The sequence below is a fragment of the Panthera leo genome, chromosome B3 (assembly GCF_018350215.1).
Source record: "Panthera leo isolate Ple1 chromosome B3, P.leo_Ple1_pat1.1, whole genome shotgun sequence".
Taxonomy (NCBI): domain Eukaryota; kingdom Metazoa; phylum Chordata; class Mammalia; order Carnivora; family Felidae; genus Panthera; species Panthera leo.
The window spans coordinates 7,329,232-7,355,941 of NC_056684.1; the positions used below are offsets into that span (position 1 = coordinate 7,329,232).

Below are 26,710 nucleotides of genomic sequence, written 5' to 3' on the forward strand. Positions count from 1 at the left end.
TGCTGGGCTGGTTCACCGTGGTCCTTGGCGTGCAGCTGCTCGGAGAGCTGGTGCGCTAATGGGCTGGCATGCTGGGGTTGCCAGCCCAAGAAAGCTCTCTAGGCTCTCAGGCCCAGCTCCCCAGGCATCTTGTACCCGCCCCCCCCCCCACCCCGCCCCGACAGCTGTCAAGGGAGACAGAGCCTGGTGACTTGGCTGGTGTGATCCAGTGCGGCTCTCCCCAGCCCTCTTGGTTCCTCAGTGCCATAGAGCTCTTGCTCCAGACGGTTTGTTTATGATGCTAAGCATATCAGATAATTGAAAGCTAATGCTTCTGTCTGGATCACTAGACATAATATGCCTGGATAACAAATCAATTTCCTTATTGCCCTACAAGGCTTCGGAGTCAAATGCGCGGCACATTCGTTGTGATTGTGCATGCGTGCGTGCGTGCGGACGTACGTACTCGTGCCCATGCGTGCGTGTGCTCTGGTGCTGATTTGTTAAGGAATGGAATCCCAGGCTGGCTTCCCCTAGGTACTCCGCTCCGTACTTCATTTCAGGCCCGCATCCTGGAGTCAGGGTTCGGAGAAGGGGGTGGGGGCCTCAGGTCTGACCCGGACCGTCCGGCGAGAAGGGACAGGTGTGCAACAGCCTTGTTCACTGAAGCTTTTAGGGTCTGTGTTGGAGGAGTGGAATACTCAGATACAGGAACATCTGAGAAATGCCTGTTTCAGCTGCCGCCTGCCAGGATACACCTTCCAGAGCGGATACACGGAACATGGTATTAGTGTGTCCACTTAGGTGCCCCCAGGAAAATGTCAATCGACTACACCTCTCAGAATACTTCACTTAACTGTTCACCTTAATTATCCAGAAAGGAGATTAGGAACAAAGAAAATAGGGACAAACATCGACCTATTCATGTGTGTGTACACACGCATATGCACATGTGTGTTTATTTTTTTTATATTTTCTTAGATTTTTTTTTTTTTTTATAGCTCAAGCATTTAATTTTCCAAATCAGGAAACTTTGTTTCTCAATGTGTTCAGTAGAATTCGATTTTTTTTTTTTTAACGTTTACTTATTTTTGAGAGAGAGGGAGACAGAGTACGAGCAGGGGAGGGCAGAAAGAGAGGGAGACACAGAATCCAAAGCAGACTCCAGGCTCTGAGCTGACAGCTCAGAGCCTGACATGGGGCTCGAACCCACGGACTGTGAGATCACGACCTGAGCTGAAGTTGGACGCTTTACCGACTGAGCCACCCAGGTGCCCCTATTCTCTTAGATCTTTACTCAGATTCTATTTACTTTTCCTTATGTGGTTCCAACAGTAGTGATGGAATTCAGCTGTTAATCACTCAGGTGCTATGCGTCAACACTGAACTGGGGACTAAGATATTTGCCTCATCTAATTCTCACACCAACCAGATTTCCTGTGAGGACACGGAGGACCGGAGAGCCTTGAGTAAGTGGCCCAGGGGCATCCATCTTCCAAGCGCCAGAGCTGGGTGTTGGCTCCTGGTCACCCTGCCTCCAGGGTGCCCACCGCTCAACCTCTGTGCTCCAAGGGGCCGCGGAGCAGATCGGTCGCAGTGCGTTTCAGGGGAGGAAAGGCCAACACCTCGGGGAGGTGTCTAAGGGGTGATGGCCCACGGCCGGATAGCAAAGAAAGAGCCAGAAAGCTGCTGCAAATGGATACAATCACCATTAAGATTTAGGAATCATGTCTGGGTAGGGCCATTTGGGTAGAGGTATAAATCCTGCATGCTTCAGGAACCTCTGAAGGTGTCACTGTGTTATAGCTCAGCAGACTAGTTAGCTTGGTCATGATGATCCCAGATCATCAAGAAAATGTAAGTCATGTTCTGTCTCCTCTGCTTAAAAAGTCAAGGAGGTGTGTAATGCATTTTCGGGCAAAAAGAAACATCTAGCAAGGAGGTTGAACATGCAGAGGTTTTGCATTTAAATTTAGTTGTCCAGAAAATTTAGTTATGAAGAACAGATCATTAATAGCGGTGAGAAATCCCAGTGCAAATAACAGCGGTCTTAGTGCAAGGGAGGAGAGAGAGAAGATTGCAGAAATGAGGTAATACTGGCCTGCCATGTGTAGAGGAAGGAAGGATGCTGTCTTGTGCCACCAGCTAATCCCTTGTCTTGCCCAACGTCCAGGTGATGAGGAGAGTTCTGTCAGGTGAAGGGAGACACCTGTCTTGGCCTTTGCATGAACTTCAGTCCCGTCATGATGGAAGGGGGTAGATGTCTCCGTGTTCTAGAGTTTTCTATGTATAGTACTTAAATATTGGAATTCTAAACAACTCTTAAACATATCCACATGACATGTTTTTAATTAAAATATGGACCACACAGTCTGTACCATCTAATTTTTATGTGCCTGGAGATTGCCAATTCATTTCCATATTGGCTCAAGCCAAACAGAAGGAAGAAAAAAAAAAAAGCTATGGTACAAAAAGCACAGTCAGATTTATTCTAGCACAAAGGCTTTTTATATTTTCTGTGGATATCTTAATTAATATTTCGCTTGTGCCCTAGTTCATCCCCAGAATGGGTGTGAAGCAGCTGTCTGATTTCAGGACTGCATGCTGTTGTTGTGAATTGCTGGGGGTGACTTCATTTCTGATAGTTTTTCTTCTACTCCTGAAGAGGCCACGCACACACCCAACCCCAGTCCACCGGACAGCAGCGTGTTCTTTGACCACAGAGGCTCACCTAGACCTCGTTGAGGTTTTCCAAGCTGCACCCCTAAGCCTGTCTCTGGCTTGGTTGCTCAACATTATCATGAATTAAGCCTCACTTCCTCCCTTCTCTCTGGAAGAGTGTTGCACATTTTCTCTTGGCAAAGCATTGGGATTCTGGGGTGTCCAGGGAGGGCGGTGGCCCGAGAGGAGGGACAGGGCCCTGAGCTGATTCTCAGGCTGGAGCACTCCCATTTCCATGCAGGACTAAGCCGTGCAGAAGAGGAACTCACAGTGATGGAGAAAGCTCTTGGCTGGTGGGTTCCAGGCTGAGCCGGGCAAGAGGAGACCGTTATTGCTTCTGGGATGTGTAACTGCCCCTGGTCCAGTGTGCCAAAGAGTCCCTTATTTCCTCAAGTAATGCCCTTGACTTGAGGGGGTCTGGGAGCCATGGCTTTTGATTTTCTCCTCTCACCTGGACCCAGGGACCTAGAGGCAAGCTTTCTGGTTTTGGCCTGGGGCCCCTTAGTATTTGCTGCAAAGCAGCCATTATCAAAGTTGTTGCTGTTTTAAGCTGTGGAATGCATTCTTCAATGGTGATCTCAAGACAGAAGCCTTTATAATGAAGCAGGGCTTCCCAATATGGACATTTAGAGCCAATGATTCTTTGTTGTCCTGAGTGTTTGTGGAACATTTAGGAGCATGTCTGGCCCCTGCCCACTAGATGCTGGCATCATTCCCTGCCCCCCCCCCCCCCCCCCCCCCAAGTCATGACCGACAGAAATGTCTGCAGACGTTGCCAAATATTCCTTGGGGGTGGGGGGCAGAATGACTTCCTGCTGAGAGCAACGGTATAAAAAGACTCCCCTGGAGGTAATTTAGTCAGGACCAGGACGGGAGCCTAGAGTCCATCATCTTGCCTCCTTTCTGCCCCCGCCCCTCGCTGCTTATGATGGAAGCACACAGATTGAGCACAAGGCTACAGGTCTCTTCAGGGCCAGCCACCACCCTGTACTCGAGCGGACAAGCACTGAGTCTCGTAGTCCCACTGACTCGCGTTCCCGGCAGGGCTCGGAGTTCTTCCCACAGTGAGGTGGGCTCCTGGGATGCCTTCGTAGGGATTGGCTGGCACAGCGGGGGGCCCTGGAACACAGTGACCGGTGACTGCCCCGCACAGGTTCAAGTGCCTCACTTTCCTTTAAAAAATGATCATTATGGATAGTTTTTCAAATGGTAAAATAAGCGCTCAGGGAAGACATCCTGGAACCCCAGAAAAACACAATAAAAGGAGAAGCCACATAGAATCAATCGTACTAGGCCCAGGTCACTACTATTTACCACGAACAAAAGCAAACCAAATTTGCTCTATTTATCCATTTGTTATTTTAATTGTATTTTTATTTATTTTATTTTTAGAGCCTACCTTTTCCACTCAAACTTTTAACACGTGGCAGCCAGCATAGTTACCGTAACTGACCCCCCCCCACTGCCCGCCGGGGCTGGTTCCCAGCGGTGAGTCATAGGAGAACTTGGCAGGTGCCCGGCCCATGTCATGCACAAATGTCAGGCTGCACCTTTGCCGCCCCCGCGTCCCTCGGAACCTGCTCCGAGCTGCCGGCTGTGCATTCCCTGAACCTGTTCATAATTTCTGCTTGAACAGTTTTCCTGGAGGTCATAAATGACAGATTTACTGCCCCTCCGTTTTTCTGCCACATGGAGTTTTTATCAATGATTGCTGAGAAATGACAACTTCCAGCAGAACCATGATGATGCCGTTTTTAGCTTGAAAAGACTTCTCAGCTTCAGCGAAGCACAGGGTTAAAAATAACCATCCAGGCTAGCATTCCCCGAGGACTTACTGTGTGTCCCGAGCTGTCGTACGGGGCTTCTAACCTCGTCTTTTCCATCCACTTCTCATTCTTATGCTGGAGGTATTTTATTACCCCGTTTGACAGATGAGGAAACCGAAGCTCAGACAGGTGGAGTAACCTGGACAGGGTCACATAGGCAGAGGCAGCGACGGGGCCAGGCTATACGTCCTGGCAGACTGGCTCGAGGCAAGTGGATGTGGTTTTGTTGCAGCTGTGGTTTTGTTGACCTGGCTCTAGAGCCTAGACTCCTCACCACACCGTGGCGCCGTGGCTGTGAAAATGCTCTTCCCCCTTACAGGGAAACTCAGACCCAACAGAGGAAGCAGGGGCCATCGCCTCGTAACCGGGGAACCCTTTGCACCAAAGACTACACCCATTGCACTGCCATATCTCAGTGTGTGCGTATGTCGAGGAGGGGTCAATGTGTGGCCATAAGGGTAAGTGTGGCCGTGAGGGCCAGGAAGAGCAAAGTGTTAGATTGCGCTGATGATTGCCAACTCAACCATGATAGAGACACATTTACGGATTTCTAATGTGGCCTAAGAAAAATGGTTTCGTTTATTTAAGCAGTTGATGGATAGCTGCTTGTTGGGAGCAGATCCTGGCCTGCAGCTGGGTTCCTGTGAATGAATGGTTGTCTTTAGGAACAGTGTGACCTACTGGGGGGTTTACCTGGACTGATGGTCCAGTGAACACACCTGGGGGGCACTGGCACAGGTCATTTTATTCCTTCTGGTATTCCTTTTCACCTGAAATGGAGCCAGGGTCCCTGCCCTGGCAGGACCAGACCCAGCAAACTGCCCTGGGGCCGCGAGACTTCCAGGGAGAGGACTTTGGAGTTGGAATTCGGTCCCGACCTGGCCACCTGGTCCATGTCCCCAGCAGATGCCAGTGTGTCTGGCTGCTCAGCAGGAACCCCGAGAGAATGTGGTACAAAACGGGCTCTCTGCACACCTTGTCACTGTGCGGCTTTGAAATGCTTCCAGAGGCCCTGGCCACCGCCGCCCTGCGGCCTTCCTGGCTCTGGCTCTACTTGATGGCAGACGGAAGAGCCACGGGTGGGGCGGGGCCGGGGAGGAGGTGTCTGGGGAAGGTGGCTGCCACTTTTCTGGCCTCAGTGCGCCTCGGATAGCGGTGTCGAGGGATGAGCTGAGAGGGTACTTTGACCTCGGGGGCCCTAATTGGGGGGGGGGGAGTATCAGATCCCAGGAGGGTGGGTGGGCCCCAGAGGGCCTTCCCCTGAGGCCCCTCGCAGCTCCTTGGGGCAGAGAGGTGTATGAATGGTAATTTCTCACACAACCCTAGAGTTGGAAAGAGTCTTAATAATCAGTAGTTGGATGGCTGAGTTGGAGGATGTTTGTCTCTGGCATTTGGTCAATATCAAAAAAAAAAAAAAAAGAACAGGGATCAAACTTAGGACAGGCCAGCCTCCTGTGCTTACAGAACTTCCCAGTTCCTTTGCTTTGGGTTGGAGCTTATCTACTGGACGAGTTAGTGCTGGTTTATGTCTGTTGATAAAAAGCTCTGGTTAATGGTGATTTATATCTTCGATGAATAAATCGGAGAAGATGAATTAATTATTACTTAGTAAGTGTAGTGTGCCTGCTCCATGCAAGCCTCCTTAAACATGAGGACCCTTGGGAGAAAGTTCTAAGCGGAGACCTTTGTGAGGAGAGAAACTGCTGATCTAGTGTAAACCCTCTCCCTTTGCACATGAAGACAAAAGAGGCCAAGAAAGGTCATATCTCTTGCTCACAGCCACTGGTCCTTAGGTCCCAGAGGTGAAGCCGGAGCTGGGCTCCTTGGTCTCACTTTCCTTCTGTGACGCCGTGGTGCCTCCCTGGTCCCCAGCCTGTCCCCTTTCTGGAGTTGGTTCTCCCCAATCAAACTATTAGTGTTCTTGAACTCCAGATGTGTTAGGCTGGGGTCACCGAAACGAGGCGGTCAGTGTCTGGACCCTGGGGGACCTGAATCCAGTGTGTGCTCCTCCTGGCCTCTTCCACTCGAAAGCCATGCCCACTGTCCAGCCACTCTCCCCCTCCCCCCTTTAAAAACAGTATCATTTGTATTGTCTTTCTGGACCGCTAAGGAAATGAGCATGTCTTTAGAAGAAGGGAAACTAAGTCACGAAGCCCAACCGGGAAGCTGAGTTTCGAGTCTTTAAAAAAGGAGAGCTTTCTGGAGCTGAGAGGGGACACTAGATGTTGTCCCTGGGCCAGGTGCTCTGGGTCCCTTGATGATCTCCTCAGGCAGGTGGTGTGCATAGCCCCTCACAGAGGGAGAAACCGAGGCTCAGAGACCCTTGGCCGCTTGGCAGAAGGCCTGGCTAGTGTGTAGGCAATCCGGGATTCGAAGCCGGGTCTCTCTGGCTCTGAAGAGGGCACCTTTCCTGGGGACCCCGGCCGACCTGAACCCTGTCTTTCCTCCTCCCCCGCAGACACATAGAGAACTGGCGGGGCCTGCACACGCTCAATGCAGTGGACATGGAGCTCTACACCGGCCTCCAGAAGCTGTGAGTGTGCCTGGTCTGGGTCTTGGCCGGGGCTTTGGGCTGCCTCCAGGATTGGGTGGGGTCGCTGGGAAGTCATGGGTGGGGTGTGGGGGGCGGAAACTGTCAGGCTGCCTCCTGGGCTGGGTGGGGTCACGGGTGGGGTGATGGGTGGGTGTGTGTGGGGGATGGGGGTGGGGGGGATGTCAGGCTGCCTCCAGGGCTGGGTGGGGTCGCTGGGAAGTCGTGGGTGGGGATGGGGGTAGGGGGATGTCAGGCTGCCTCCTGGGCTGGGTGGGGTCACAGGCCGGAGGGCGGTGGGGGGGTGCGGAGAGGTGCTGGGCACTGCCAGCTGTCCTCTGCACTTTGCTCCATTGTTTCTCTTTTAGTAGAGTCAGTACCACCTACTTGGGGGATGTCCTGGCCTTCAGAGCCCACGCCCTCCCCCTCCCCCATTTCCTCTCAGCCTAGAAAGCAAGGGTGTTCTGTGTTCTCACCAGTAGCTAGAGTTTCAGGGCAGGACCTGAACCCAGGTCTCCGGACTAGTGTTCTTGCCTCAACCCTGTGGTTGACTAATGGTCTCCCCCAAAGTGCCACATTCCCAGCCACCTCCTTCTGACTGTAGGTGTTAGTGGCTCTGGGGCACTTGGGGTTGGAGAGGGAGTAGGGACAGTCACTGGACCAGATTCTTGAGGAGGAGACCGGTTGTTGTCACCTGCTTGCCGACCGCTGCGGGCACATCCGGATCCCTGTCCCGGGTCCCGGTGGGGTGTGAGCCCAGATACCATCCCCTGGGCCCCTGGTGATGCTGGAGGATGAGGAAATGCATTCAGTTCACAGGGGCGGCTGCAGGTGCAGCCTTGGCACGACCTTCTGTCAGCTCAGCTGGGAGCAGACGTCCCGGTGCTCTGTAGGCTCTGCTGACCCTGTTTTTCTCTCTCTCCAGGACCATCAAGAACTCAGGACTTAGGAGCATCCAGCCCAGAGCCTTTGCCAAGAACCCTCACTTGCGCTATATGTGAGTAGAGCTGGGACCTGGGCTGCAGGGAGCGGGAGGGGGTGCGTGGCAGGAGAGTGCTGGGCGGCGGAATTGGAGACCTGAGGTCTGGGCCTGGCCTCGTCGCTGTGTGCCCTGGGCCTCCAACTTTACCTCCTACAGTGAGGGTTTGGGATTTGAGGATCTCTAAGGTTCCTGTCAGAAGGAAAAGCCTAAACCAGGGCTTGGAGGGGGAAAGTCTCCTGACTCCCAAGTTTGTTTGTTTTTCATTTGCAATTTGGTGGGAATGTAAATAAGATATTCCATTTACCTGTGATGTGAACGCTATGCTTCTGAGAGCATTCGTAGGTCCGAGTGTGTGTGTGTGCGTGTGCGGCTGTGTGTTGAGGCGGGGCTGGAAAAAGAGGGAAGGCAGGGGCAGACCAAGTGTTGTGTCTGAATAGGCTCTGGGTTCCGTGGAGAAGGGCTCAGAGAATGGAGACCCCTGTATAAGAGGTCACACAGCTTTGTCTGGGACAGTTTGCGGGTCGCATGGCTCTGGGTGGGATTCTTGTCTGTACCTCCCTCCACCCCTTCCTTCCCCCTGCCTTCCATGTCTGATGGCGGAAGGGCCTCCTCAGGGTTGGCTCTGGTTGGACCTGTGGCCACCTTGGACATCCACTGGGCACGTTCCTGAGAGAGTAGAGATTCGGCAGGAACCAGGTGGAGAGGCAGGAGTCTGTTGTATTTGGGGACAAAATGGAGCAGTGACGTGCAGGTGAATCTTTCCTTTGGCCACAGGAGAGTTGTACTGGCGGAGGTATTTTGCATTTGATGAGAGGAGGGCAGCCCGCTGGATAGGAGTGTCCTCTGAAGAGGCAGAACATCCAGAGGAAGCTCTCAGAAAGTGGCGGGAAGGGAGGAAGGGAAAAAGAAGAGACCATGGAGGATTGTGGTGGTAGGGGTGGTTCCCTTTGGGGGTCCTGGCCTCACCCTCTGTTCCTCTGTGTGCTTTCTCAAGCACATAGTAAGTAATCAGTGAATACACACACACACACACACACACACACACACACACACACACACACACACACACACACCAGTTATGGCCACCCTTGCTTGGTGCTCACCTTTCTTTTCTCCATCTGGAACTGGCATGCTGCAAGGCCCTTGCTCAGGCCCTGACGTATTCGCTGTGGGGGACGAGACCTTCTTTCCAAATGTCCCATTTAGCTGTTGCCCCTTATCCTAGTCTAGCGTCTGTGGTGAGATTCTCCTCATGTGTGTTCTTTGCAGCTGGAGGCGTAGCTGCAACCAGAGGAGGGCCTTGGACCAGATGCTCCAGGTGTTTATTTTATTGGGGATTTGAATTTCAATGTAAAATATCCCAGGGGAAGAAGCTTTTGACCTCCGAGAAGTCTTTCTTTTCATGCTAACTCGTTCAGAGTTCACAAAGTTAACCGCCCATGGCAGGTCACGTGGGGACGGTGGAGGCTGGGGACCACATGTCCCCTCTGAAGGGGCAGCCAGCTGATGCTGCTGTTGCGTGGGGGTGGGGGCCTCGCGTTGCCAGACTTACTGTTTTTTCAAAAAGAGCTGGAGGTCCAGCGAAACCACTCAAGTTTTAAAAGCTGGCAACTGAAGACAAAACCCCTCTACCCCACGGGCCAAACAGAACATCTCCATGCGCAGAATATGGCACATGGAGTACCAGTTTGTGGTAGTCACACTTGGGGGAGGGAAGCTGTCAACATGGGAGAGGACAGAGGCCGGGTGCTTATGCCCTAGAGACTTCTAAGGCATTGGGTTACCTGCAGCTCTCAGGAAAATCGAGAGGGCTTTGGGATCCCTCAGTTTTCTTTGGGCCCCAGAAATGGGAGCAGGGGTGCATCTCTGAAGTGCAATGTACTGGAACATTCCTTTTTTTTTTTTTTGGAACATTCCTTTGACTTACCCTTGAGATCCTGCAAGAAAGGTGTGACCCATGGTCTCCTTGGGGATGATCTGGGGTCTGATGGGTGGTGGCCGTGACAGGCTTGTGGGGCTTGTAAGAGTCCCAAGGTTTGGTGGGCAGAACGGGTCTGGTTGGAGTGGTTCTGTTGATAACCGGGAGCCTGCCCATGACCTCGGGCCCTGTTTTCTCCTGGTAGCATCGGGCAGCTTTTGCCAAAGTGCTTGCTGTTGGCAAGAAGGACGGGCTACAATCAATCTACCCCCAATTTGGGCCTGGCTGTACATCAGAGGCCAGTTGGGATGCTTAGCTTGGTATGAGAGATTTAGCACCTGTCGAGAGGAAGCTACAGTGGACACTCCACAGAGGAGTGAAGGAGGTGGACTTCATCGATGGGCTTATTTGTTAACTTTTCCCACTTAACGAGGACACACCCCCCGATCCCAAGTGAGTGAATTTCCCAGCAGCTTCAGGACATTTTTCTCCTGGCAAACGGGCCAGGTTTCTCTGCTCTCTTGCAGCATCTTCTATTTCTGTACTCTAAATGCAGTTATAAGTCTTGGGCCCCAGCTGAGCAATCACAAGATGATCACTTACTCCAACACTAATTGCCGAGCCCTGGCTTGGCGGCTTTTTTCTTTTTTTCTTTTTCTTTCTTTTTTTTTTTTAGGTGATGGCTGAGAAGTCTTTTCTTGTCTCCTCTGTACGGAATAAGAAGCAGGAAGTGAAATCATCACCCTCTGTACTGATGTCAAGTTATCTAAATTGTCCTGATTGGCTCTGGTACCCCCCCCCCCCCCCCCCCCCCCCCACACACACACACACTTCTAAGCTGCTGTTGCATCACTCAGGGTCTGCTTCTTCCTCAGGGCAGAAAAATGAACCAATGATGTTGAGGCCAAGTTGTGTGTCATGAAGAAGGCTGGAGAGGAGGACTCTTGTGTCCTACTTCAAGGTTTATGAGTGACTGACCACCTTTTCTTGACTGCTTCAGGTTTTTCTCTGTCCTTTATTGAGCCTGAGAAAAGGAAATTGTGATTCATCTACACCCAGGGAGAGCCTTTCTGAGACACTGGCGTGTCCTTGACCCTTAGATCCTTTTCTTAGCTCCTGGATTAAAGATTCTTAAGGATAAAGATCTTCTAAGTGGATAATTGGAATAGCTATTTGCTCATCTGTAAAATGGGCACACTTTGTGGATGGGATATGGGGAAGATGAGGTTAAGGAGGCACACACAGCACTTAGCACCGTGACCAATAAATGGTCAGGGTTCAGAAACCGCAGTCGTTGATAGTGATAGTAATTACCGTTACTCATGGTGGTGGTAATAGAACAAAAGAGGGGGGACCAAGTGGCCTTGATGATTCTGACCGCGACTTTGTTCTGGAAAAGTCATATATCCTGCAGTGCAGTCCATCTGTCTGGAGCCTGGGATACTCCCCTCTGCAATCTCTCGTGTCTTTCTTCCTTGAATACTGATGAATGACCCCGGAAAGATTCTCTGTTCTTTCCGTTTAGTCCCCCTGCTCTAGACTCCCTCAACACCCCTCTCTGATGACGTTAGTTTCAGAAAGGACCCAAACGATTCGGCTGATGAGCTTACCCTTGGTTTCCATCCGATTGGAGACCACATCCACATCCACATCTACCCGCACTAGTGAACTTGGATTATTTGCCGAGTTTCCCAGCCCTGTTTCTGCAGCTGGCTCATCTCTTCCTTTTTGGGGGTTTGTTTTCTTTGGCATGGCTCACATCGGCTGGATCTTTGCAGTCTGGGGTCCCCATAAGCCGAATAATGTAGACGTCTGTCTCTGAACTGCACTAAAATGGTGATATTTTCTTCCATCTGTGGAGCACTTTAGAGTTCTCGAAGTGCTTTCCCACATTATCCCCTTGAACTCTCATTCCCATGCTGGCTGGGGGAGGGTGGTAGACAGCCCAGGAGGCAGGGCTAGAGAGGGTCTCACTTGTGAGTAGAAGCCGAACTACTGTGAAGTCCTCTGATTTTCTTTCCAGGAATCTTTCCGTTATACCTCATGGGCCAGAAGGGGCAATATTTTTCACTGAAGAAATTAAAAAAATTTTTTTTCTTCTTAAGGTGGTTAGAAAATTTCATAAAAAGGCTAGTGTCAGGAGAGAAGAAGGAAAGGCTAGTATTGACTGAGAACTGACCCTGTGCCAAGGACTATGCCTGGTGCTTTTTGCAAATACGACCGTGTTCCTCTTGGTAACCCTAAGTTAGGGTTCCTCTACCCCATTTGATAGATGGGAACACTGAGGCACAGAAATCATAACTGACTTCTCCCAAGATCACACAGTAGTTAGCGGAACAGCCAGGACCTGGACTGTGATCCCCAAGCCTCTGAAGTCCGTGTATTGTTCTATAGACCAGGCATGTTTGTGTCTCTCCCTGTGGTTCTCCAGCAAGAACTCCTTATGAGAGGGGCGGGAATCTTTAAAGTTTTATAAGAGAGAGCTGCTATTTCTCCTGGGGCTTTATCACCATCCATCCTCCAAGACCTCTGTTGAGAAAGTTCTGTTTGGTTTCTTTTCCTATTCAGGTCAAATCCTATAACGACAGTTATGTTACAACCTGAATATCTTTATTATAAAAGACTTCTTAGGATTAGCCTGTGGCTCCTTCATTTCCAAGAATATGCAATGTGAGATTCCAGCAAGCCAAAAGAATTTATTTAATCCCTTCGAGTTGTTGTGGTCAGGTTTCTCTGGTGTTCTGTTTCTTGCTTTTGCTCACAAAGCTCTGGATACCACATTAAGTTGTCCCTCTCTGTCGTAAGCAGACGTACCCTTGATCTTCAGCTGAGTGAGCCAGCCCTGAGCTGACCTGTGTGGGAGTGTGATGGGGCGACGAGGGGGAGAATGTCCTGATGGGAGCATGATTGTGTCAACTGTATTGTGTTCCCAAGGAGAGAAAGTCAATGGCCCTGGGCGGGTAGGGAAAGAGGAATATGCCGAGTCCCTGCCATTTCAGAACTTGACTGAGAAGGCAGTACATTTCTCTCGAGGTTATTGGGATGGAAACGTGGCGAGATTGATTCATTATGTATTGTAAATCACTCAATGCTTTTTCTCCTTGAAGTAACCCCCCATTCTGGGATATGACACAATGTGTAGATACTTTATCAGTAGACTTTTGCCTTCCTGCCTGCCTCTTCCCTCTGCACGGACTTTCCTCCAGGTCCCAAAGGGATTGGCGAGTGGTACTCTTGTCCCCTTACTGCTTCTCCCACATGTGCCCTACCTCCTCTGTTCCACATGGAGGACTTAGCCATTGAGCACTGTGTAGCTAACAGCATGGGTTTTAGAGAGAGAAGGGCCAGGGGTTCAAATCTGGATCCTTCACGTCTTACGTAGTAAGCTTCTATGTCTTACTTAGGCAAGCTGAATTTCCGTGAGTTTTGAAGGGATTGTAAGAATTCCTACTTCATGGGATGGTCCCGAGCCTTCAATAAGATGATGCTTAGAAAGTGCTTAAGATGGTGCTTTATGAAAGACTTAGTATATGTTTTTGCTGTTATTAATGACTTCTTCCCTGATCATTGGTTTCTGATTCTCCATAATCACAGGTAATTAAAGCAGAAAGGGCTCTAGAGCTAACCCCCCAAATTTATATTCCTGTCTCTGCTCTCATCCATGCTCTTTATTTTTTTAAGTTTATTTATTTTGAGAGAGAGGAAAAAAAGAGCGAGAGAGGTGGGGGGAGTGCATCCCGAGCTGTCTGCGCAGCATCAGGCTCGAATTCAGGAACCAAGAGGTCATGACCTGAGCTGAAATCCGGAGTCAGATGCTCAACTGGCTGAGCCACCGGGCGCCCTTCATCTCTGCCCTTTAGATTTCTTTCATATGTTAAACCACTTTTGTTAAATCTCCTGCTTGACATCTCCACTTGAGTGGCTAAGATTTGGGTCACACTTAACTTGGCGAAAACAGAATTGTTGGTTTCGGTCCACCTCCTCCCTCCAAACCTGTTTCCCTTGGTGGTTCCTGTTTTTGTAAGCAGTACCACCCGCTAGATCACTCACACGAGAATCTCCTGAGTCATTTTGCTGCTTCTCTTCCCTTCGCCTGCTTTCTTCTATCCTTCCACCGGTTACCCACCATATACCATCTTGGTCCAGGCTCTCTGGCAACAGCTTCCTAACTGGTTTTCTTACTTTTTGTTCCTTACATTTCGTTTCTAGTACCGTTGCCAGAGTGATATTTTAAACACAAAAATCCAGTTGTGTCATTCCACTGCTTAAAGCCCTCCAATTAGCTTCCCACGTTACTTAGAATAAAAGCTAAACCCCTTACCATGGCCACAGGATTCGGGCTGTTTTGGTTTCCTCTCTTTGTCTCCTTCCCTGGCACTTTCCTCCCTTGCCCTCTGCTGCAGCCCATTTTATTTTATTTTAATTCAGTTTTTTCAAATATTTATTTTTGAGAGAGAGAGAGAGAGAGCACACGCGCGGGCGTGGGGAGGGGCAGAGAGAGGGGGCCAGAGGATCTGAAGTGGGCTCTGCGCTGCCAGCAGAGAGCCTGATGCATGACTTCAGCTCAGGAATCTCTAGATCATGACCTGAGCCGACACTTCACCAACTGAACCACCTAGGTGTCCCTCTGCTGCAGCCTTATGAACTAACTCTCTTTCAGTTCCCTGAATGTGCCATGTTCGTTCCTCACCTCGGAGTTGTTGTCCTTGCTGATCCACTGGCCCCAGATCTCTGCATGGTTGGCTCCTTGTCATCATTCTCTCTGATGCCCCGTGCTTCGCCCGGCCTCTCTGACCACCCAGTTTCCGTGGCCTTTCTTCTCTTCATGCACCTGTCACCCAATTACAACCTGTGGCTTAACCGTTTCCCTGGCCCTTGTTACTTTCGACTGTGTGGTCAGTTATCTGTTAAATTGTTTATACCCCATGTCCCCTGCGAGAATGTCAGTTTCCATGGGGCAGGGACTTTGTGTTGTTCTCTGCTGTAGCTCCAATACCTAGAATAACACCTGTCCCATAGCAAGTGGCCCGTAGCTCTTTGTTGGACATAGCCATTTGTTGGCTAGTCTGACTTGATCATTCTGTGGACGAGAGGGCGGATTTCTTCTATAGTAGAGAAGAACTCTGACCAAGATCTATGGGTAGAAACTGAGCCAGGACTAGAACACAGGTCTTGGTATTAGCAGCGTGACATTCTTTCCACCGTATCGTCCTGTTGACCATTCTCAGGTCCTCTCTAGCCAGAACTCCTCACACTCTGTGTATGGTGGAGAACATTGAAGCTGTGTTAAAAAGAAAGGCTATACAGGGCAAATAATGCACACAAAACACCTCTACCATAACACTGCTATAAAATGTGCAAATAAGACGTAATCCCGTCACAACACCACTCTGCTGAAATGTCACATGAAAACGTACAGCGAAGGCAACTTCTCTCTTTGAGATTTCTGCTCCAACAGCTCTGTCTGCTCAGAAGCCCCCTCGAACCTGGTGCTCGAGCTGATGCCTCTCACGAAATCCCATCAGCCAGTTTGGTTCTTTGGATGAGTAGCTAAGAGGTGCTCTCGCACCACACTGCCCGAGTTTAACTTCCAGCTCTGTTCCATATATCTGTACATCTTGGGCAAGTCACTTGACATAATCTGAATCAGTCTGTGCCTGAATCTCCTCGTTTGAAATACGGGGGGTAAGAGGGTTGTTAGCAAGATTACATGGATTAATGCATACGAAGTATTGAGATGAATATGTGACCCATAATAAGAAGCGGTATATGTCAGCTGTTGTTCTGTGATTCTTGAGGTTACACTGTGACAGTCACATTCTCAGTATGCAGCCAAATAACTACGTAGAGAACTACGTATTAAGGCTCTCCTGTGTTCCTCCCCTTCTAAGTGCTGCATGCTCTAGGGGATTTATCATGCACAAGACATGGTTCCCGTCCTTACAGAGCTTACCAGCTATTTGGGGGAATATGAGGCCTTGGCATAGCCAGGAGAGTGACTCTGATCCTTTTTTTTTTTTTTTTTTTTTTTTTTGAGAATATGGTTAACGCTGTACAATTTCTCCTCAGAAAAAGTTCTCCCCCTCTGCCCAGCACACCATTTTGTACGCGTTTTTGGGGATTTATAGCTTTCCTGTGGACCTGAGTTAAGAACCTATCCGAGGATGTCCTAGAGACAGGCGTGTGGTGGCTGGGATGTGTGGTTTATACCTAGCAGGTCACAGCCATTTCAAATTCTTTTTTTAATATTTATTTTTGAGAGAGAGACAGAGAGACAGAGTGCAAGTGGGGGAGGGGTAGAGAGAGAGGGGGAGACACAGACTCTGAAGCAGGCTCCAGGCTCTGATCTGTCAGCACAGAGCCCGACGTGGGGCTCAAACTCACGAACCGTGAGATCATGACCTGAGCCGAAGTTGGCCGCTTAACCGACTGAGCCACTCAGGTGCCCCAGGGTGCCTAAAACTACTATTCTAGATGTGACAAATGAGGTTTATATTATGCCATATTCTCCTGGGCATAAAGGAACACTTTCGTAACTTACGGTCTTCACTGTAGTTAAGATAGGTTAGGAGTAGACTGGGTATAGTATGGGATTTCTTTTTTGGGGGTGATGAAAAATGTCCTCAAAGTGGTTGCACAACCATGTGAATGTACCAGAAAATATCGAATCGTACGGTTAAGTGGGTGAACTATATGGTATGTGAATTATATATCAATAAAAACAATGCACGTGCGTATGTGTGTGTGTGTGTGTGTGTGTGTGTGTGTGTCCCATGCCTCTCTCCAGCAGAAGCTTTTAGAGCCTGTGTAGGGCTTTCCTGTCTCTTTGCCCTTTGTCACAGGACACAGGATGTTACATTCAGACAGAGGCTGCTCCATTATCCTGAGTCTCGCTGGGAAGCTGATGGGGACAAAGCCACAGCTGACCTTCTGTGGACATGCAGTATGAGAAAGAACTAAACATTGGCTGTAGTAAGAAAAGAAACAGATAAACCAGGGATAACGATGGCCGTAACCTGTGCATGGGCAGGCACGTACTGGGACCCTCTCAGTGCTTAGCTGTCATTCTCTTTCTTTCTGTCTCCCTCAGAAAGGGGTCTCAGAGCACAAGGGAGGCGGATGCTATTGCAGCGATGGCTTTGAACCTTCTTGAATTTATATGTGTGAAGAAGTAAATTGTGAGCCAATGGTGGCTTAAAAAAATTTTTTTTTAATGTTTATTTTTGAGAGAGAGAGCACGAACGGGAGGGGCACAGAGAGAGGGAGACAACAGAACCTGAAATCAGGCTCCAGGCTCCGAGCTGTCAGCACAGAGCCCAACGCGGAGCTCGAACCCACGAACCGTGAGATCATGACCTGAGCTGAAGTTGGATGCTTAACTGAGCCACCCAGGCGCCCCAGTGGTGGTTCTTTATAGAGGTTGTGTGTTACTCATGATACCACTCACGCCTTTGACACTCTGCACAAAGTTGACCTTTTCTAGTCTTCCAATCCAAGGCAGTGGAGGGGCCACTGGCTTAGACTCTTAAGTATGACTGTCGATCAGAGGTGGGCTGGAGTGGCTAGGAGGCTCGTGGAGCAGGTGACAGTGGGGTTGGGCTTTGGAGGAGGTGTGGGCTTGGATGGCTGGGCGTGGGCACTTATGACACAGGGGCTGCCGCTCTCCATGGTGTGAGAGCCTCCCTTTTCCCACTTGAAATTCCTCCCGGAGCTATTGAGACACATGTTCATGGTTCCAGGCTATGGGGTCTGGCCAGCAGGTCAGCTCTGAAAGAATTCCAAGGGAACAGGGTGTGGAAACGGAACCATTAGTCACTGGAGGAGGATTTCCCCAGATCATTAAGAGGCAGCACCGTGTGCCATGGTATGTCTGCTTCGTGGGCAGGAGGGAAGAAGATGCTGAAGTTTGGGCTCACACGGGTGTGGGGAGCCGTTTGATACCTGGATGGCTGTCACTTTGAGAGGTACCATTTGGCTGTCAGCTGGGTGATCACACCTTGAACTTTACTCTTTTTCTGCATTGTTCTGTGACCTTAGGTGAGCCGCTTAACCTATCCAGTCCGTTTCTACGTCTGTAAAATGAAGCGGTGTTGTAGATGGCCCAGACCTGGCCTCAGCATTTTGGGAAATTCTTCTCGGTGGCATCTGGGATCGTCAAGGGGCAGGGCCGGGGGAAAAGCTGCAGTCCTTCCCCTCTCCCTACCTCCCCGCAGGGCAGGCACTCCGATGCAGTGAGTCCCATGGACTTAACATCAGTGAAGCACTCACTGTATGCCCAGCTTTCTGTGCAGCACGCACTATGTGCCCGGCTTTCTGTGCGCTTCCCACGTCACTTTATGGCAAGTGGGCATTGATGTCTCTGTTTTGCAGATGGGGAATTTGAGGCACAGACTTAATGACTTGCCTAATTTGACACAGCTACTAAGTGGCAGGGACAAGCCAACTCTGGGTGGGCTGCCTCTGGGACTCTAGAGCCTTCCCTTTTATTTATTTTTTATTTTTTTATTTTTTTTAACGTTTATTTATTTTTGAGACAGAGAGAGACACAGCATGGACGGGGGAGGGTCAGAGAGAGGGAGACACAGAATCTGAAACAGGCTCCAGGTTCTGAGCTGTCAGCACAGAGCCCGATGCGGGGCTCGAACGCACGGACCGTGAGATCATGACCTGAGCCGAAGTCGGCCACTTAACCGACTGAACTACCCAGGCGCCCCAGAGCCTTCCCTTTTAATAACTCCACTCTCCATCTATTGTCTGTGGCCACCGAGGTCCAGCCTGGGCAGGAGTCCGTTTTCTGGAACCCAGCTGGGAAGGATGGTCAGGCAGTAAGCTTCAGAGTGGCACTTCTCAGGATCAGGGATGCTTTGGAAGAAGGACCGTGGGAGAATACTAAGGGGGTGTCCGAAACCAAGTCCTCGTTTACACCCGGCTGCCGGCAGGGTCTAGGTGGGTGGGCGATGCCCGGCTGGCACTCGGGGGGCCGTTAGCAGAGCATCACACAGGGTGGGTGTTCAGTAGAGAGAATGGAGCCTGGTGACGGAAGAGGTGGAGATAAACCCACACTTATGATGTACGGAGGCAGGAGAAGGAGGCTTTCAACTTGCCTGTTTTCGGACAAGGCTGCTTTGCATGGCCCCAGCCCTGGCTGTCTTTGGCCCCAGCCCCAGGAAAGACTATTTGCAGGTGGTGCAGTCCACTACAAAAAAAGTGGAAGGATATGGACCAGATTAGATGAGCTCTAAGGTCCCTGCCTCAACAGCTCATGGTTTTGTGCTGGGGTGTGTGCAGCTTCAGCACCTGACACTGCCTTGCGCCACCGAGTGGTGTCATTTCTGTAGGTCTGCGGGGTCTTCTTCCCATAGCCCAGCCTCTACAACATCTGGTGACACCAGACAGAGCATTTGTTGTGCCTCTTTGAGACGGGTCCTTCTTGCTTCCATAGAACCCAAGTGTGTTTTGTATCCTAGAATTCGCCAAGCTCAGGATTTTCAACCTGGAATTTCTTAGCCTCCACTTATTTATGTGCTGCTTCTGATTTCTAGTCAAGTCACACCCTCAGTCTCTGGGTGATTGCCTTTCTGGAGCCCTGGAAAGGATTTGCATCTTGTTCCCTAGGGAGGCAGGTAGCCAGCTTCCTAAATTGAGTTTCTTTCCTCTTGTCCATTTGTGTTTCTCTTGCAGCCTCCCTGTGGTCCTGGGATTAAGGATGTCCTCCCTGATAATTTCTTTCTGTTCACTTTGTTTTATGGACAACATTCTGATCCACCGAGGGCGGACCCAACGTGACCCAGACAGTGTGGCTGCGTACCTTGCCAGCCAGAGTGTTTGTGATGTGTGATTCTTTTCATCGAAACCCTGTGTGCGGCATAGAGCTTTTTCATTTCAGGTATCTCCATTCTCTAGGATCCACTGGACTGAGCTTTAAGGGTTTTCTTGTAACCTTGTCAGCTTTCTCAAAGCTCAGTCTGATGCTGAGTAAACACTCTGGCCTCCGTGTCTCCTAGCCTTGGGGATTAGACCATGTGCCCATGTTTTCCAGCCTTGGTTTTTCTTAGTGGATTTTCTTTCCCTTTTTCCCCTCCCCTAAGGCTTCATTACTTTCCATTTGTCCACATCTCTTTTCTCCATTTTTCTTGTTAAGGACAGATTTAGAAAATGAGATTAGTCTCGTGGCTATTTTGGAGTCATCATTAATTCTCGTCCCTTTTCATTCCTTAGCAGGCCAGCAGTCTCGTGTCTTTTTTTCCCTGGTTTTTTTCTTGATGGATTTGTAAAAGTCTCTTCCCGGGGTTAACCCCTTTGTCTCTTGGGACTTGCTGTCGTCCTCTGCCCTTTCCCGGGTGGGCTTCTAGGTAATCCAGCCATTGTGACTCTTCTGGATCAGAAGGGCATTGGGTCCCCCAGAGTGGGGCTCAGCCACATGCTGTCCCTGACCAACCTTGTGTCTTAGAGTCTCGTGAAGTTTATTCATAGTGGCCCTTGGGGTCATGTGGCATTTTCCTGAGATGTGAATTCATTAATTCCCATCAGAAACATCTGTTGAGGTCCTAGTATATCCCAGGCAAAGCTGCAAAGATGAATTGCATTTAGGTCTCTGGCTTCAGTGGGTGGGCCAGGGGCAGGAGAGAGAGGCAGAGGGTGGAGGGAGTTACTTTACAGTGTGATGGGACTAAGGTCTCCCCGGGATTGCTTAACAAAGGCAGGCGTTGCATCTTTGGGTGAGCAGGGAAGGCCCTCTGGGATGGTGATAGTCTGAAACCTGGGAGGTGGGGTGGGAGTCAGCAGCTGGAAGAAGCTTGGTGAGGGGTTGGGTGGTGGGGTATTGGGTGGGGACTATTCTGGGTGGAGGGAACTGTGTGCTGCAGCCCCCACTGAACCTGGAGTCAGGCTGACAGCTTGACCACCGTCCCCATCTTGCCCTGTGGTCCTTAAGGAAGCAGTACAAAAAGGTACCTACCCGCCCCCCCTCCCCCAAGGATCCTTAGTTTCCCTTTTCTCATTGGCAGGTCTGATGTCCAGGGCCATCAATAGCAAGTGGGCTTCTGCCTTTGAGAGACCGAACAGCTTCCTCCCCTGAGGCGCAGTGAGCCCATTTCTGTGTTGTGTCGGGGCCACTGAGAATTAGGTGCCCCCAGCAGTGCCTGCTCCACGGGGGAATCCAGGGGGATGGCCTCACTACTCACCCACCCAGTACCATTCTCCTGAACTAAAAGGGAACCTTGGTCTTCTTGTCCTTCCTCACATCTGGTGTGCCCAGCTGTGCCTCGGGGGGCAGGCAGCTCACCCCTCCAGGTGGCAGTGGGGCTGCCCCTCTGCGTGCCAGCTGTCCGTCTGCAATCAAGAGCCTCTGCTGATGCCAGCAAGGGTGGTGTTTGCAAAGATCAACCGTGTGCTCCTTATTTATTGTGCAGAAAAGAAAACAAATTAAGGCCTTGTAATTATACAGTTGGGCATGTTCTTAAATAAAGCTTAAGCAGTCAGAACTCCATTTAGAATATTAATAATTGCGTTCCCCAGGCCTGATCCCCAGCAGCTTTCTCTCTTTTTGCTCTTTCCCTCTTCTCCCATCCTTCCTTTCTTCTATCCCCCCTTGTTTCTCTCACTGGTGTCCGTCTCTGCTTGGACCTCAGGAATCCCTGGAAAGCCTTGCTCGACGGCCATGACTCGGCGTACTTGAGAGCCCGTGTTGGTCTTTTCAAAGACCATCAACAGCATTTGTTAGGTGATTTCATAGGCATGGGGCCCTCCTAGGATTTTCTTGCCCTCCTTCCTCCCCTCCCTTATTCTGGTTAAGCGCTGAGAAGAGGCATAACGTGTTTCGGGGCACGGATACTGGAGTCCGTCAGAACTGGGCTCCGTCCCCAGCCTGACTGCTGAGCAGCTGCATGACCTTGGTCAAGACACGTAATCTCTCCGAGCTGGTTCTTCCTCTGGTGATAAAGTTATCCCCCTCGCAGGCTTGTGTTTTGGGACTTGGATGAGAGAATGCATTTGGATCCCTGACACATAGCGAGTTCCTTACAGATGTTAGGTCTTTTCCCTTTGTATCTCTCTAGATCATACGAGACTTTCATGGAGTTTCTAATGTTTGTTGTACCAGACTCACACTTCCGTTTATGTGCCCTGAAGATGCTTGGCACCTATTAGGTCTTCCTGTACACTTGTGAAATGAGTGGATGTATCTGGGGGCCCGCAGGGAGACAGAGAGTGAGGGTGGTCAGTGTGTGGTGTGGTATTACAAGAGTGCCATGGACCTGTTTCCTCTTATGACTGATGACCAGTTCCCTGAACAATGTGCTCATCCCCAACATGGCTGTAGTGCTTTAGAAACCACTCTCAAAAGTACCACCTTATTTAACATGCAGTATTAAGGTGAAATAGCAATTACTCTCATCTGTCTTATCATTGAGGAAATGAAGAGAGTGAGTCACCCAAGGCCACATAGCTAGAAGTAGGGAGGTAGGAACCAGGATCCTGGTCTCAGACTCCCAGTGCCTTGTCTTTTCCACTATACTGGGCTGTTCCCTAAGTAATTGCTGATACCTGGGAGGAGACTTACCTGGTTTTTGGACCTCAGAGTTTTGATGCTGCTCTGGGACTTTCCATAGACCCATCACCACCTTGATTTTTTTTTTTTTTTTGGTTACTTTCCTGCTACATGGGAAATGCATACCAACACTGATTTTCCTGGCAATTTTATGGTAGTTGGGTTATTGTCAGAAACTAACTCAAAAATAGCCTAAAACATTCAAATATTGTTAGATTCATGGTCTATATTAGGTGATTGTATGCATAATGCTATGATGAGCCTTGTTAAATACAGGTGAAAGGTGCTGTGGAAACGTCTCCCCATGGCCAGTGCTGTGGCCTGGGGGATGGGGAGGGATGGAGATTCTAAAGCGGGATTTGGTTCAGGTGGGACTGGAATGTTCAGTCTAGTTGGGAAGATAAAAATGCGCTTTCTTAGACCAGAGATGCCGATATGTTAACTTTTGCTGATAGGTGCTGACCATACCAGACAGAGATGTTCTTGTATTCCAGGGATGCTGGGGAAGGACATGGGTCTTAAATTTGTTTTTGAAGGAATGTGTGCAGTATTTTATAGGAAGAAGGAGAAAACTAGATTGTGTGTGTGTGTGTGCATGTACATTTGCAAGCAAGCAGGGAACAAAGCTGAGACAAAAAGGAGAAGAAATATTTATTGTGTTAAGCTTCCTGCTAAGCACTCCTCCAACAGTAATCCTGTTCGAATAAGTGACATTTTCCTGTTTTATAAATGAGGACTCTGGGGCTCAGAGAGGTTATGTAACTTGCCCAGAGTCACACAACTAAAGTTACAGATTCGTATCTGTAAATTTCTGCTCCAGAATTCATGTTCTTTCTGTTGTATCATGGTGCAAAGGCTGGTTCACGTCTCTGGAGGTGGTTAGGAGCCCAGCTTTCCCCAAAGGAATGTTGAAAAATTGTTTTTTCTCCGCAGGGAAACTGATACCTCACTACCATTACTTTTGCTAATGCAGCTCTCAGCCTCCTTGTTCCAGTCCCTGGGGATTCAGCACCATGGCCAGAGCCTAGGGAGCTCTGGGGGCCCAGTAAGCTGTGAACAGCTCCCCAGAGAGGCTCCCAGGTCCTGGGCTCCCCATTTTCCTCTCTCTAGCATCATCGCAGTTGCTGGTGGCTCAGCTGTGCTCTTAAGTGAGAGCCGGGTGGTGTTCAGGAAGAGCCTCGCACATGGGGTGGACAGAACTCTGCTGGCCTGCCTGGTGAGATCCAAACGTAAACAGGAAGGGGCATGTGAGAAGGGTCTACTCATTTCCATTCTCTCCTCCCAGGTCCAGGGCAGAGGGGAGGAGGATTATGATTTATGACTTCATTTACCCTGAACTTGGGAATCCTCTAGGTCCATGAGAAGGGAACTGAACTGGAGGGGGGCTCTTTCCTCAAGGGTAGAGCTCCCCGGGTCTGTGGTCCAGAGTTGCTGTCCTCATTCCTTTACCAAGCCTGTTCTGTTTCTGTTGAATGGGGCTGAAAGCAAGTGCATCTGTCATGTGTTTTTTTTTTTTTTAATTTTTTTTTAACATTTATTTATTTTTGAGACAGAGAGAGACAGAGCATGAACAGGTGAGGAGCAGAGAGAGAGGGAGACACAGAATCTGAAACAGGCTCCAGGCTCTGAGCTGTCAGCACAGAGCCCGACGCGGGGCTCGAACGCACGGACCGTGAGATCATGACCTGAGCCGAAGTCGGACGCTTAACCGACCAAGCCACCCAGGCACCCCTGTCATGTGTTTTATCATAGGAATAGTCAGAGGGGGACAAACTATGGGAGCAGCATAGCAGAGCTGGCTGAGTTATGGTACTGGTGGTACTTCTTGTCCCTGTGCCCTCTTCATTCTTGGAAGGCTTTCACTTGGGTGTATAAAACAGAGCCCTTGACTGGAAGTCCAGACACCTTCAGGCTTACATGCATGTGCAATGCACACACAGAGACAACACACGCACACACACAGGCACACACTATGGTAGTGTGCTAATAAGGTCATGGATTCTGGAATCAGACACACTGATTCAGCCCTTATTTTAACAGTACCAGCTTTGTGACCTTGAACTAGCTAGCTAACCTCTAAGCCATGGATTTTTTTCATCTGTAAAATGAGAACAAACCATAACAATAATATGGAACATAAATGATTTTGGGGAAGAGTCGGTGGACTAATATCTTTAATATCTGATATCTAATATCTTTAGTAATTAGTTCCTAACAAGCACTCAATAAATGCTACTCATTATTTCTACTTCTCAGAAAATTATTTCTGTATCCCAATTTTCCTTAGTTTATTCACATGATTATTGTTAATGATTCTGGAAAAAATCCCCATAGCACGGAACAAAGATTAGCAAGTTAATTAATTGTTTGCACTTGTGTTCAAAGCTCAAGGTTTAAATTAAGTTGAGGTCAGTGTAAGTAGCACTGGTATAAGAAAGAATTAGCTGAATTTGGCACCCTGCTCAATGCACGATTTATGAAATTCAGACCATTCAGTGAAATTGACTTGCATGCTTTCCTTTAACAATGTTTGTGATCAAAGTGCAAATGATGTCTTCTGCTTTGTGAAAAGAACGGTAAGCAGAAAAGCAGTTCACAACTCCTTGTGTGGATGGTCTCCCCTGGGAGTACCAGTCTTTGCCAGGACCATGCCCTCATGTGCTTTTCCATTCTGTTCTCCTTAGCTCTCATTTCTGCCACGTCTCAATCCGAAGTGCCTTGGCTCTATAGACAGATGCCCTCCTGTTTCCAGATTATACGATCCTCACACAACCTGGGGGGATGTGAAGAAACAATTCCTTGAGAATCCACATGGAACCAAGTAGGGTGGGGGTCGTTCTGGGCTCCATATATTCAGTATGAGATAAGAGGTCTTGCATAAGTCTCCGGGGACTCTGCCAGATCTCTGCAGGAGAGAGGCCATGGGGAATAGGAATGAGCACTGCTTTTCCCAAACATTTTGCGGAATTGGACAACAGAGGCCAAAAGACTGTGCATGGTATAAATTACAGAAAACAGTGGTGTAATGACATTGTTTGGTGAATAAATTAAAGCCCTGAGTCATGAGGCCAATAACAGAGAGGGAGCAGAGAAGTGTAATTAAAAGGAGAAAAGAGATGTTTTCAGCTGACATTGGAAGTGAGATTGAGATAGGAGTGGGGCTGGGAAAATGGGGGCAGCTGGCCCCTAACTGTGGCTGTAGCTCAGGAGAGGGGACATGGCTGTTACTGGCAGTCAAGAAGGAGAAGAGAGAGTGGTAATGTGGAGAATTTTAGTAGAAGCAAAGCCACGTGAGCTTTGGAAATAAGGATAGCTGTAGGATCCTGAACTCTGCAGGAGTTTAGAATAAGCTGGGCTGGGAGAGTCTGTGTGAAAACAGATAAGAACCTGAGGAATAAGGAGGGAGATCAGGAGTGGGCTGGGTCTCCTTGGAGTCATGGGGTTCTAGGGGTTGTTCTCCAGGGTCTCTCATATCTGTAGTCCTGTGCTTTCTTGCAAATACTCTCTGACCTGCTGTTTCTAAGGATTAGAAATAATAAGATGTTTTATTTATTTTAATTTTTAAAGAGTTTTGAATGTTTATTCATCTTTTGAGAGAGAGAGACAGAGCATGAATGGGGAAGGGGTGGAGAGGCGGGGAGACACAGAATACGAAGCAGGCTCCAGGCTCTGAGCTGGCAGCCCAGAGCCCAATGTGAGGCTTAAACTCACGAACCGTGAGATCATGACCTGAGCTGAAGTCAGACACTTAACCAACTGAGCCACCCAGGTGCCACCCCCGGCCCCAGCAAAAAAAACCCAAGATATTTTAGAGCAAGACACCTGCCTTGGGTCAGCTGATGTGCATGGATATAGGGACTGTGACCAACCTGACTGCATCCCACCATTCTGTGGGGCCAGCAAGGGTTAAAGACTAGAAGGGGCATTCAAATTCTGAGCCACATGTAAACCTTTGAGACAAGTCTCCTTCCCCAGATTCTTCTGGAAACATAGGCAGTGAATGGTTTCCATGGGAGAATGTGTCTTATTCCCTTCGTGTGCCTGCACCTAGCCTTGCCTGCCGTGGACTAGGTACCAAATTAGTATGGGCTGAATGATTGAGGGGATGGAGGTTGCTTTTCAATATAGTAAAAGCTGGGATGATACTAAAACTTTGTTTAGAGAATTTGCCTATCTTTGTTGTTCTGTGCTATAAACCAACAGCTGG

General features: G+C 49.4%; 1 protein-coding gene across 2 annotated transcripts in view; it reads left to right on the forward strand.

The window, feature by feature from the left end:
- NTRK3 (neurotrophic receptor tyrosine kinase 3) overlaps nt 1–26,710 on the forward strand; it is a 539,904-nt gene that overhangs the window by 227,249 nt on the left and 285,945 nt on the right. For both annotated transcript variants that reach the window (XM_042941053.1, XM_042941054.1), the window contains 2 exons: nt 6,985–7,059; nt 7,982–8,053. In XM_042941053.1, coding sequence (XP_042796987.1) covers nt 6,985–7,059; nt 7,982–8,053 — 147 coding nt within the window. The remainder of the gene's footprint in view (nt 1–6,984; nt 7,060–7,981; nt 8,054–26,710) is intronic.